Raw genomic sequence first — 14,530 nt, 5'->3', positions numbered from 1 at the left:
AACAACAACACAGAGTTACATATGGGGTAAACAAAACGTACAGTCAAAAAATACAACAGAAAATCTATATACAGTGTGTGCAAATGTAGTAAGTTATGGAGGTAAGGCAATAAATAGGCTATAGTGCAGAATAATTACAATTTAGTATTAACACTGGAGTGATAGATGTGCAGAAGATGATGTGCAAATAGAGATACTGGGGTGCAAATGAGCAAAATAAATAACAATATGGGGATGAGGTAGTTGGGTGGGCTAATTTCAGATGGGCTGTGTACAGGTGCAGTGATCGGTAAGGTGCTCTGACAACTGATGCATGTTCATCCTTTATCAACCATCTGGTTTTGTACATGCATTGTGTATGTAACGGTGAGAGAGACGGAGAGTTCTAGACATTGGTGTGGCTGTAGAAACACAAACAAAATGTCCTCCAGGTCTCCCGAGTGGCGCAGTGGTCTAAGGCACTGCATCGCAGTGCTAGCTGTGCCACTAGAGATCCTGGTTCGAATCCAGGCTCTGTCGTAGCCGGCCGCGACCGGGAGACTCATGGGGCGGAGCACAATTGGCCCAGCGTCGTCCAGGGTAGGGGAGGGAATGGCCGGCAGGGATGTAGCTCAGTTGGTAGAGCATGGCGTTTGCAACGCCAGGGTTGTGGGTTCAATTCCCACGGGGGGCCAGTATGAAAAAATTAAAAAATAATCATGTATGCACTCACTAACTGTAAGTCGCTATGGATAAGAGCGTCTGCTAAATGGCTAAAATGTAATGTAAATGTCCTCTACTGATAGAGGTCACATCATCCCCAGTCTAACTAATTTAACCATCTAACCATTACCATATGTACACTCCACATTCACAGAAATCATTTGAAAAAGGGTCTCAAGTGACGCATTTCTACGTTTCACTTCACTTCAACTCAAATCAAGTCAGTTTTGTTATTAGTTTGTATATCTTTGAGTTGCAGTCAGTTACTGATTGTACGGTTTTGACTTCTCTACTCACAGTTTAACATGGACCGGGCCAATGCAGAGGAATTCCTGGAAGTTTACAAAGGGGTTGTGACGGAGTACCCTGTGAGTATGAAAGATTTGACATTTCGACAGTAGAAGGGTTAGCTGTGTAAATGTATGAGCTTTGAAAATATGCAAATTATTCATACCACTGCATTAAGTCGCTCACACCTTTGCGCAAGCACACAGGCATTCATATTCTACTATAAACTGGGTGGTTCGAGCCCTGAATGCTGATTGGCTGACAGCCATGGTATATCAGACCGTATACAACGGGTATGACAAAACATGTATTTTTACTGCCCTAATTGCGTTGGTAACCAGTTTATAATAGCAATAAGGCATCTCTGGGGTTTGTGGTATATGGCCAATATACCACGGCTGAGGGGCTGTATCCAGGCACTCCGCGTTGCGTCGTGCTTAAGAACAGCCCTTAGCCGTGGTATATTGGCCATATACCACACCCCCTCGGGCCTTATTGCTTAAGTATAAATTGGGTGGTTCGAGTCCTGAATGCTGACAGCCATATCAGACCGTATACCACAGGCATTGATATTCTAGTATACCACATGCTGAGGCAATGTCTATTTTTTATCTTAGATGCTGTTTGTTTTAAACACTGATACATGATAGTTATACAGAGGCTCTGTTAGACATTTGTCTTTTGTGTCGTATATGTATCCTTCTTCTAAATCTGCTCTAAAAGAGCCATTCTCACCCCTGGAAGTCTGTCTGTAGCCAGAGGTGTTAAGGGTAGGGAACCTTGTCCGTTGTCATGAAAACCAAACACATCACCATTTAGATCGCTCAGTTCTGCCCTGTTCCTAGAAGCAGATTGCGTCCCAAACGGGGTGGGATATTTTTTATTTATTTATTTTACCTTTATTTAACTAGGCAAGTCAGTTAAGAACAAATTCTTATTTACAATGACGGCCTACACCGGCCAAACCCGGACGACGCTGGGCCAATTGTGCGCCGCCCTATGGGACTCCCAATCACGGCCGGTTGTGATACAGCCTGGAATCGAACCAGGGGGGTCTGTAGTGAAGCCTCAAGCACTGAGATGCAGTGCCTTAGACCGCTGCGCCACTCGGTCTGTAGTGACGCCTCAAGCACTGAGATGCAGTGCCTTAGACCGCTGCGCCACTTGGTCTGTAGTGACGCCTATAGCACTGAGATGCAGTGCCTTAGACCGCTGCGCCACTCGGTCTGTAGTGACGCCTCAAGCACTGAGATGCAGTGCCTTAGACCGCTGCGCCACTCGGTCTGTAGTGACGCCTATAGCACTGAGATGCAGTGCCTTAGACCGCTGCGCCACTCGGGAGCCCCCTAATTAACACCAGCCAAATGCTGGTAGATTTTGGCATTGGCTGGTAGAATGTCTATTCCAGCCACGTTGACAGGTGGTCACACAGAGCATTTGGGAGCAGTTCATTAAAAAAAATCCTAAACCCAAATGTAAAGAAATACAACAACGTATTTGAGTCAGCTCTGGAAGAAAGAATCTCATCTGTGGGGGCGGTAGGCAAATTAGAGTGGGTCCAGGGTGTCTGGGATGATGGTGTTGATGTGAGCCATGACCAGCCTTTCAAAGCATTTCATGGCTACAGATGTGAGTGTTAGGGGGTGATAGTCATTTAGACAGGTTACCTTGGTGTTCTTGTCTACAGGGACTATAGTGGTCTGCTTGAAACATGTAGGTACTACAGACAGGGTCAGGGAGAGGTTGAACATGTCAGTGAAGACACTTACCAGCTGGTCAGACTGAGTATGTATCCTGGTAATCCATCTGGCCCTGAGACCTTTTGAAAGTTAACCTGTTTAAAGGTCTTACTACGGAGAGCGTGATCACACAGTCGTCCGGAACAGCTGGTGCTCTCATGCATAGTTCAGTGTTGCTAGCCTCAAAGTGCGCATAGAATGTATTTAACTTGTATGGTAGGCCCGCGTCACTGGATAACTTGCGGCTGGGTTTCCCTGTAATCCGTTATAGTTTGCAAGCCCTGCCACATTCGACGAGCATCAGAGCCGGTGTAGTAGGATTTTGATCTTGGTCCTGTGTTGACACCTTGCCTGTTTGAGATTTCTTATAAGCGTCCGGATTAGTGTCCCACTCATTGAAAGCGGCAGCTCTAGCCTTTAGCTCAGTGCGGATGTTGCCTGTAATCCATGGCTTCTGGTTGGGATATGTACGTACGTTCACTGTGGGGACAACGTTGTCGATGCACTTATTAATGAAGCCGGTGACTGGTGTAGTAAACACCTCAATGCCATTGGATGAATCCCAGAGCATATTCCAGTCTGTGCTAACGAAACAGTCCTGTAGTTTAGCATCTGCTTCATCGGACCACTTCTGTATTGAGCGCGTCACTGGTACTTCCTGTTTGAGTTTTTGCTTGTAAACAGGAATCAGAAGGATAGAGTTATGGTCATATTTGCCAAATGGAGGGCGAGGGAGAGCTTTGTATGCGTGCGTCTCCATGTGTGGAGTATAGGTGATCTAGAATTTCTTTCACCTCTAGTTTCACAGGTGACATGCTGGTAGAAATTAGGTCAAACGGATTTCAGTTTTTCTGTCACCGGCCACTAGGAGCTAGGGTTGGGCGGTATCCAGATTTCCATACCTTCATGCCTGTGCCATCCCAGGACATCAGAGGACAGTTGGAAAGATACCTTCATGCCTGTGCTGTCCCGGGACACCAGAGGACATCAGAGGACAGTTGGAAAGATACCTTCATGCCTGTGCCATCCCAGGATGCAGTGGCAGAGGACATCAGAGGACTGTTGGAAAGATACCTTCATGCCTGTGCCATCCCGGGACATCAGAGGACTGTTGGAAAGATACCTTCATGCCTGTGCCATCCCGGGACATCAGAGGACTGTTGGAAAGATACCTTCATGCCTGTGCCATCCCGGGACACCAGAGGACAGTTGGAAAGATACCTTCATGCCTGTGCCATCCCGGGACACCAGAGGACAGTTGGAAAGATACCTTCATGCCTGTGCCATCCCGGGACATCAGAGGACACCAGAGGACAGTTGGAAAGATACCTTCATGCCTGTGCCATCCCGGGATGCAGTGGCAGAGGACATCAGAGGACAGTTGGAAAGATACCTTCATGCCTGTGCCATCCCGGGATGCAGTGGCAGAGGACATCAGAGGACAGTTGGAAAGATACCTTCATGCCTGTGCCATCCCGGGACACCAGAGGACAGTTGGAAAGATACCTTCATGCCTGTGCCATCCCGGGATGCAGTGGCAGAGGACATCAGAGGACAGTTGGAAAGATACCTTCATGCCTGTGCCATCCCGGGATGCAGTGGCAGAGGACATCAGAGGACAGTTGGAAAGATACCTTCATGCCTGTGCCATCCCGGGACACCAGAGGACAGTTGGAAAGATACCTTCATGCCTGTGCCATCCCGGGACATCAGAGGACAGTTGGAAAGATACCTTCATGCCTGTGCCATCCCGGGACATCAGAGGACAGTTGGAAAGATACCTTCATGCCTGTGCCATCCCGGGACATCAGAGGACATCAGAGGACAGTTAGAAAGAGGAGGTGTAGAACGTTTAATAGACATACTAAGTTAGCAAAACAATTGGTTATAATCATTAGTAAACACTCCTGCTGTTAGGGAAGCAGGAGTGTTCATGAATTATTCAACAGCAGTGGACAAGGTTGTTCTGGCTCTGAGGACTATAATGCTGTAATGTGTCAAATGGAAAATGGGCCAGTCCTCTCCAACCTGGCATGGTACAGTGGCTTGCCAAAGTATTCACCCCCCTTGGCATTTTTCCTATTTTGTTGCCTTACAACTTGGAATTATAATTGATTTTTGGGGGGCTTGTATCATTTGATTTACACAACATGCCTACCACTTTGAAAGATGCAAAATATTTTTGGTGTGAAACAAACAAGAAATAAGAAAAGAAAAAAAAAAAAAAAACTTGAGCGTGCATAACTATTCACCCCCCCAAAGTCAATACTTTGTAGAGCCACCTTTTGCAGCAATTACAGCTGCAAGTCTCTTGGGGTATGTCTCTATAAGCTTGGCACATCTAGCAACTGGGATTTTTGCCCATTCTTCAAGGCAAAACTGCTCCAGCTCCTTCAAGTTGGATGGGTTCCGCTGGTGTACAGCAATCTTTAAGTCATACCACAGATTCTCAATTGGATTGAGGTCTGGGCTTTGACTAGGCCATTCCAAGACATTTAAATGTTTCCCCTTAAACCACTCAAGTGTTACTTTAGCAGTATGCTTAGGGTCATTGTCCTGCTGGAAGGTGAACCTCCGTCCCAGTCTCAAATCTCTGGAAGACTGAAACAGGTTTCCCTCAAGAATTTCCCTGTATTTAGCGCCATCCATCATTCCTTCAATTCTGACCAGTTTCCCAGTCCCTGCCGATGAAAAACATCCCCACAGCATGATGCCGCCACCACCATGCTTCACTGTGGGGATGGTGTTCTCGGGGTGATGAAAGGTGTTGGGTTTGCGCCAGACATAGCGTTTTCCTTGATGGCCAAAAAGCTCAATTTTAGTCTCATCTGACCAGAGTACCTTCTTCCATATGTTTGGGGAGTCTCCCACATGGCTTTTGGCGAACACCAAACGTGTTTGCTTATTTTTTTCTTTAAGCAATGGCCTTTTTCAGGCCACTCTTCCGTAAAGGCCATCTCTGTGGAGTGTACGGCTTAAAGTGGTCCTATGGACAGATACTCCAATCTCCGCTGTGGAGCTTTGCAGCTCCTTCAGGATTATCTTTGGTCTCTTTGTTGCCTCTCTGATTAATGCCCTCCTTGCCTGGTCCATGAGTTTTGGTGGGCGGCCCTCTCTTGGCAGGTTTGTTGTGGTGCCATATTCTTTCAATTTTTTAATAATGGATTTAATGGTGCTCCGTGGGATGTTCAACGTTTCTGATATTTTTTATAACCCAACCCTGATCTGTACTTCTCCACAACTTTGTCCCTGACCTGTTTGGAGAGCTCCTTGGTCTTCATGGTGCCGCTTGCTTGGTGGTGCCCCTTGCTTAGTGGTGTTGCAGACTCTGGGGCCTTTCAGAACAGGTGTATATATACTGAGATCATGTGACAGATCATGTGACACTTAGATTGCACACAGGTGGATTTTATTTAACTAATTATGTGACTTCTGAATTTAACTGGTTGCACCAGATCTTATTTAGGGGCTTCATAGCAAAGGGGGTGAATACATATGCATGCACCACTTTTCCGTAAAACATTTTTTTTGAATTCTTTGAAACAAGTTATTTTTTTCATTTCACTTCACCAATTTGGACTATTTTGTGTATGTCCATTACATGAACTCCAAATAAAAATCCATTTAAATTACAGGTTGTAATGCAACAAAATAGGAAAAAACGCCAAGAGGGATGAATACTTTAGCAACAATTTCTAAAAACCAATTTTTGCTTTGCCAGTATGGGCTATTGTGTGTAGATTGATGAGGGGAAAAAACAATTTAATCAATTTTAGAATAAGGCTGTAACGTAACAAAATGTGGAAAAAGTCAAGGGGTTTGAATACTTTCCGAAGGCACAAAAAATGCCACACACACAGTTTGCTGCACAAAACGAATACTAGCCAGAAATGCTCTTGATCCAGGAGTGGATTCTCTGCTGTTACCAAGCGAATGCTTGATTTTGGAAGAAGCTTACCATTTAGCTAATAGCTAACTAGATACTAAATTAGCAAACCAAATGCACAACTGCATAGCATTTAGCACATTTTAGACAGTTAACTTAATATACTGAACAAAAAAATAAAACGCAACATGTAAAGTCTTGGTCCCATTTTTCATGAGCTGAAATAAAAGATCCTAGAAATGTTCCATACGCACAAAAAGCTTATTTCTCTCAAATGTTGTGCACAAATGTGTTTACATCCCTGTTAGTGAGCATTTCTCCTTTGCCAAGATAATCCATCCACCTGACAGGTGTGGCATATCAAGAAGCTGATTAAATAGCATGGTCATTACACAGCTGCACCTTGTGCTGGGGACAATAAAAGGCCACTCTAAAATGTGCAGTTTTGTCACACAACACAATGCCACAGATGTCTAAAGTTATGAGGGAACGTGCAATTAGCATGCTGACTGCAGGAATGTCCACCAGAGCTGTTGCCATTCTCTACCATAAGCCGCCTCCAATGTCGTTTTAGAGAATTTGGCAGTACGTCCAACTGGCCTCACAACCGCAGACAACGTGTATGGTGTCGTGTGGGCGAGCGGTTTGCTGATGTCAACGTTGTGAACAGAGTGCCCCATGGTGGCGGTGGGGTTATGGTATGGGCAGGCATAAGCTGCGGACTATGAACACAATTGCATTTTATTGATGGCAATTTGAATGCACAGAGATACCGTGACGAGATCCTGAGGCCCATTGTTGTGCCATTCATCCACCGCCATCACCTCATGTTTCAGCATGATAATACACGGCTCCATGTCGCAAGAATCTGTACACAATTCCTGGAAGCTGAAAATGTCCCTGTTCTTCCATGGCCTGCAAACTCACCAGACATGTCACCCATTGAGCATGTTTGGGATGCTCTGGATCGACATGTACGGCAGCGTGTTCCAGTTCCCGCCAATATCCAGCAACTTCGCACAGCCATTGAAGAGGAGTGGGACAATATTCCACAGGCCACAACCAACAGCCTAATCAACACTATGCGAAGGAGATGTGTCGCGCTGCATGAGGCAAATGGTGGTCAAATCAGAAACTGAATGGTTTTCTGATCCACGCCCCTACCTTTTTTTTTAAAGGTATCTGTGACCAGCAGATGCATATCTGTATTCCCAGTCATGTGAAATCCATAGATTAGGGCCTAATGAATTTATTTCAATTGACTGATTTCCTTATATGAACTGTAACTCAGTAAAATCTTTGAAATTGTTGCATGTTGCGTTTATATTTTTGTTCAGTATAGTTCTAAGATATCTAGCTGGTAAACATTTAGTTGTGAATTCCATCCTGTAATTAGATCACATGGCGCGTGCTGCACGACAGTGAGTGACCCACAGGGCTCTGGGCTCTCGTTGTTGTGTGCTTGTAAACAAACACCACATGACACGTGACTGGGGACTACCGGTAAGCTAGATAATAATGTGACAGCTGAAATGAAGAATCCAATCTTCTTTATCTCCTAACGTATTGCACAAGTTGACTGCAGGTGTTTACTTAAAAAGTAGCTACACATATTAAAATGTATAGAAAAACGTGGAAACGGTATTGACGGTGTTGAAAAACCATCCTGTGGCTTTTTCCAAATACCCCGGTATACGGTATATAGGGTATACTGCCCAAGTCTACTAGGAGCGTTGCGTTGGATGATCATTTTCTTACTTGCTTATGGCCCTTTACAGCTCATTGAGTGTGGTTCTGTCCAGATAGATTTATATTTACCATGTCCTTGTTCAGCCACGACTCAGAGAGAAGCTCATCCAGTTTATTCTCCAGTGATTGCCCGTTTGCCAATAGAACGGAGGGTAGAGGCGATTTATCTGTCTCGTCAGGTGTCCCGCACGCTGGCCTCTATAGCTCCGTCGTCTCCTTCTTCCAGTGTCACGGGTTTGGGCCCTGGTCCGCGATAATCAATATGTCTTTCGCCTCCGAGTCATTGAAGTAGAAGTCCAGATGGAGGTTAGTAATAGTTGTTCTGGTGTCCAGAAGCTGTTTTCAGTCATAGGAGACGATGGCGGAAACATTGTCTACAAAGAAGTTAAGATCAGGTCAGGAGCCCGTAAGACGTCCGCCATTCTCTCTGGCTCTCTACCTGTTCACCTTCAGGACTGACCACTGCACCATTATACCTGTTCACCTTCAGGACTGACCACTGCACCATTATACCTGTTCACCTTCAGGACTGACCACTGCACCATTATACCTGTTCACCTTCAGGACTGACCACTGCACCATTATACCTGTTCACCTTCAGGACTGACCACTGCACCATTATACCTGTTCACCTTCAGGACTGACCACTGCACCATTATACCTGTTCACCTTCAGGACTGACCACTGCACCATTATACCTGTTCACCTTCAGGACTGACCACTGCACCATTATACCTGTTCACCTTCAGGACTGACCACTGCACCATTATACCTGTTCACCTTCAGGACTGACCACTGCACCATTATACCTGTTCACCTTCAGGACTGACCACTGCACCATTATACCTGTTCACCTTCAGGACTGACCACTGCACCATTATACCTGTTCACCTTCAGGACTGACCACTGCACCATTATACCTGTTCACCTTCAGGACTGACCACTGCACCATTATACCTGTTCACCTTCAGGACTGACCACTGCACCATTATACCTGTTCACCTTCAGGACTGACCACTGCACCATTATACCTGTTCACCTTCAGGACTGACCACTGCACCATTATACCTGTTCACCTTCAGGACTGACCACTGCACCATTATACCTGTTCACCTTCAGGACTGACCACTGCACCATTATACCTGTTCACCTTCAGGACTGTCCACTGCACCATTATACCTGTTCACCTTCAGGACTGACCACTGCACCATTATACCTGTTCACCTTCAGGACTGACCACTGCACCATTATACCTGTTCACCTTCAGGACTGACCACTGCACCATTATACCTGTTCACCTTCAGGACTGACCACTGCACCATTATACCTGTTCACCTTCAGGACTGACCACTGCACCATTATACCTGTTCACCTTCAGGACTGACCACTGCACCATTATACCTGTTCACCTTCAGGACTGACCACTGCACCATTATACCTGTTCACCTTCAGGACTGACCACTGCACCATTATACCTGTTCACCTTCAGGACTGACCACTGCACCATTATACCTGTTCACCTTCAGGACTGACCACTGCACCATTATACCTGTTCACCTTCAGGACTGACCACTGCACCATTATACCTGTTCACCTTCAGGACTGACCACTGCACCATTATACCTGTTCACCTTCAGGACTGACCACTGCACCATTATACCTGTTCACCTTCAGGACTGACCACTGCACCATTATACCTGTTCACCTTCAGGACTGACCACTGCACCATTATACCTGTTCACCTTCAGGACTGACCACTGCACCATTATACCTGTTCACCTTCAGGACTGTCCACTGCACCATTATACCTGTTCACCTTCAGGACTGACCACTGCACCATTATACCTGTTCACCTTCAGGACTGACCACTGCACCATTATACCTGTTCACCTTCAGGACTGACCACTGCACCATTATACCTGTTCACCTTCAGGACTGACCACTGCACCATTATACCTGTTCACCTTCAGGACTGACCACTGCACCATTATACCTGTTCACCTTCAGGACTGACCACTGCACCATTATACCTGTTCACCTTCAGGACTGACCACTGCACCATTATACCTGTTCACCTTCAGGACTGACCACTGCACCATTATACCTGTTCACCTTCAGGACTGACCACTGCACCATTATACCTGTTCACCTTCCAGGACTGACCACTGCACCATTATACCTGTTCACCTTCAGGACTGACCACTGCACCATTATACCTGTTCACCTTCAGGACTGACCACTGCACCATTATACCTGTTCACCTTCAGGACTGACCACTGCACCATTATACCTGTTCACCTTCAGGACTGACCACTGCACCATTATACCTGTTCACCTTCAGGACTGACCACTGCACCATTATACCTGTTCACCTTCAGGACTGACCACTGCACCATTATACCTGTTCACCTTCAGGACTTGAGCCAGTTTTAAAACCCATCTAAAAGAGCCTGTGAGAGCTTCCTCAGAGCAGACATGTGGTTTGGTTAACAGGCTGGTGGGTCTAGGGAGCCCACTATACTGACAGGCTGGTGGGTCTAGGGAGCCCACTATACTGACAGGCTGGTGGGTCTAGGGAGCCCGCTATACTGACAGGCTGGTGGGTCTAGGGAGCCCGCTATACTGACAGGCTGGTGGGTCTAGGGAGCCCGCTATACTGACAGGCTGGTGGGTCTAGGAGCCCGCTATACTGACAGGCTGGTGGGTCTAGGGAGCCCACTATACTGACAGGCTGGTGGGTCTAGGGAGCCCGCTATACTGACAGGCTGGTGGGTCTAGGGAGCCCACTATACTGACAGGCTGGTGGGTCTAGGGAGCCCGCTATACTGACAGGCTGGTGGGTCTAGGGAGCCCACTATACTGACAGGCTGGTGGGTCTAGGGAGCCCGCTATACTGACAGGCTGGTGGGTCTAGGGAGCCCGCTATACTGACAGGCATAGCCCCAGCATCAGGCTCAGCCAGGCTCACTGTCTTGTTGCCATGGTTTCCTTCTCCGCTCCTACCTACCTCTCTCTCTCTTTCTCTCTCTCCTCTCTCTCTCTCCCCTCTTTCTCTCCTCTCTCTCTCCCCTCTTTCTCTCCTCTTTCTCTCTCTCCTCTCTCTCTTTCTCTCCTCTTTCTTTCTCCTCTCTCTCTCTCTCCCCTCTTTCTCGCCTCTCTCTGTCTCTGTCTCTGTCTCTGTCTCTCTCTCCCCTCTCTCTGTCTCTCTCCTCAACTCATACCTACCTGTCTGTGCTGTGAGGCTCTCTCTCTCACAACGTGCCTCAAGCCTTTCTTTAGAGAGGAAATATTATTATTCAGGAGGTATGACCTTCATCAAGCCACCCTATTTAAACATTAAAGATGCTGGTTTTGATATGGTTGAAATTGGTTTATATATAGTAGTTGCATGAAAGGGATAGTTCACCCATATTACAAAAATGTATTTTTGCCTCCTTACCGGCAATCCACGCTTTGGTTGTGTTCACTGCTATTAGTTGGCTCGAAAGCATTCTATATATGGCCATTGCCAATACCAAGCCACTGCCACCAACCACTAATATTAGCATTTTCTAACCAAAAAAAACAATGGAAGTCAATGTACCCCAATGCAGCTAAGCTAACTGTTGTGAGTCTCTCTACAGAACATGGTGGCAGAGCTATGTTCTGGACCCTGCATGGCCCTGGAGATCAGAGGGACTGATGCACCGAAGACCTTCAGGGAGTTCTGTGGACCAGCTGATCCGGTGAGTTATTTTTCACGTCATCATGTTCTGGCCTACCTGCTCCCTGTGCTTTACACGTCAGGTATTTAGCAACTCTAGTTAGCATCGGCTTGCGAAACTACATCTAACTAGCATTAGCGCAATGACTGGAAGTCTATGTTTATCTACAAGCATGTTAGCAGATACCCATAGACTTCCAGTCATTGCACTAACGATAATTAGCATTGGCTCGTGAAACTACCTCAAACTTCCTTCATACTGGACACAGAGACATACAAATGGTCTCCTCTAGTTCAGGGGTGTCAAACGTCCGTCCCGCGGGCCGGATCAGGCCCGCAAACGGGTTTAATCCGGCCCGCGAGATGATTTTGTAAAGTATAAAAATGCGCTGCAATTTTTCAATAAAATAAACTGCTGTTCCAATTGCGTCCACTGGATGGCGCAATAGCAATTGTGTTAAGCAAGCAAACTGTTTATACCGGGGCAGAGCAAGTAGGTCAAGTCTGTGTTTACTCACAGCCGAGACATCAGTGACGCTGCAGTGAAAGCTAGCTACCTCATTGCTAATGAAATCGCAGTGGCTTCAAAACCATTTAGTGAGGGTGAATTTGTAAAAACATGCATGATGAAGGCAGCGGAGATTGTGTGCCCTGAAAAGCGTCAGGCTTTTGTAAATATCAGCCTGACAAGAAACACAGTTGCAGACAGGATTTCCGATCTTTCAGTGGATTTGGACAGCCAGTTGAAGCAAAAAGTAAAGTCATTTATTGCGTTTTCGGTTGCAATTGATGAAAGCACGGACATTACAGATGTTGCACAACTGGCCATTTTCATCCGCGGAGTTGATGACACATTGACCGTCACCGAGGAGTTGGTGCCGATGACGGATACAACGACAGCAGCTGATATTTTCACTGCACTTGTCGGCGCGCTGGACAGGGTCGGAGTGGACTGGTCCCGCGCTGTCAGCCTGGCTACAAATGGTGCGCCCTCAATGATCGGGAAAAAAGCAGGCGTTGTGACAAAGTTCAGAGAGAAAGTGCAATCTGCAAATGGAGGGACGTGATTTTTGACTTTTCACTGTATTTTTGCACCAGGAGGCTTTGTGTTGCAAGTCATTAAAGATGGATAACGTCATGAAGGTGGTCATCCAAACTGTTAATTTCATCCGATCCAGAAACCTGAATCACCGTCAGTTTGACAGCCTTCTCAGAGAGAAAGACCACATCTATGGCCTGCCATACCACACTGAGGTAAGATGGTTAAGCCGAGGTGCTGAGGCGTTTCTTTGATTTACGAGGAAGAAATTGAACAGTTCATGGAAGAAAAGGGCAAACCAGTGTTAGAATTCCATTCCGCAGAATGGATGCAGGACCTTGCATTTATGGTGGATGTTACAGAGCACCTGAATAACTTGAACAAACAGCTGCAAGGGCGCAACAAAGTTGTCACGCAGTATTATGACAGCATACGTTCTTTCAAGTTGAAGCTGTCATTGTGGGAGACGCAACTTGCCGGTGGTGATGCAGCTCACTTCCCTGTCTGAAAATGTGTGCGCGACCCAACATGTGGCAGACATGAAGCGGTTCAAAGATAAAATAACGGGACTGTTACGGGAGTTTGAGCAACGCTTTCAGATTTTTGGTGAACTGGAGAAAGACTTCAGCGTTTTTTTGCTCGCCATTCACCGTGAATCCCTCTGATCTGCCCGTCAGCATCCAACTTGAAATAATAGACTTGCAGTGTGACTCGGATTTGAAGGGCAAATTTGCCACAGCTGGCTTGGACACATTTAATCAGAATCTCTTGCCAGGTTACCCCAACTTGACAGCCCTCGCTGCAAAACTGTTGTGCATGTTTGGAACCACATATCTTTGTGAGCAAGTTTTCTCTGTAATGAGCATAAATAAAACAAAGCTGCGCTCAAGGCTCACGCACAAGCACTTGAATCACATCCTGAAGTTGGCTGCCACTCAGGATGTGACGCCTGATATTGATGCGCTGGTGAAAGCTAAAAGATGCCAGGTATCAGGAGTCAAATAAACTATGCAACCCCACTTAAAGTGCTACATGAGACACCCTGATATAGTTCTGTGATATACTTCTGTGAATCACTGAGGCATTGTGTGTTTGTGTGTTCTTTGTCCTCAGAACTTTCAAATAACTTGAGGTGTTTTATGATTAATAGTGATGTTGTGCTTTTGGACACACTGTCCTCAGGCTCCAGCTTTATGTTTATATGTTTTTATGTTGATGTGCTATTGTTTTTAACTGTTTTTATTTTATTTGTATATTTAACCTATTCTTGACTCTGTGGTTCTTGCACTTGTTTGGGGAACAGGATTTAATTCTTTTTATCTACATTTCTGCCTGAGAAATGACCCCCTGATATAGTTCTGTGATCTGTGAAACAGTTCTGTTAATCACTGAGGCATTGTGTGTTTGTGTTCTTTTTCATTATA

General features: G+C 46.1%; 1 protein-coding gene across 2 annotated transcripts in view; it reads left to right on the top strand.

Moving 5' to 3' along the window:
* The window catches only part of nme7 (NME/NM23 family member 7), a 140,898-nt gene that overhangs the window by 78,184 nt on the left and 48,184 nt on the right, over positions 1-14,530 (top strand). For both annotated transcript variants that reach the window (XM_041889544.2, XM_041889543.2), the window contains 2 exons: positions 1,002-1,070; positions 11,988-12,089. In XM_041889544.2, coding sequence (XP_041745478.1) covers positions 1,002-1,070; positions 11,988-12,089 — 171 coding nt within the window. The remainder of the gene's footprint in view (positions 1-1,001; positions 1,071-11,987; positions 12,090-14,530) is intronic.

Source organism: Coregonus clupeaformis, chromosome 11 (assembly GCF_020615455.1).
Source record: "Coregonus clupeaformis isolate EN_2021a chromosome 11, ASM2061545v1, whole genome shotgun sequence".
NCBI classification, from domain to species: domain Eukaryota; kingdom Metazoa; phylum Chordata; class Actinopteri; order Salmoniformes; family Salmonidae; genus Coregonus; species Coregonus clupeaformis.
Note: the sequence above shows the minus strand (reverse complement) of the source record. Positions and strands in the feature narration are given on the sequence as shown.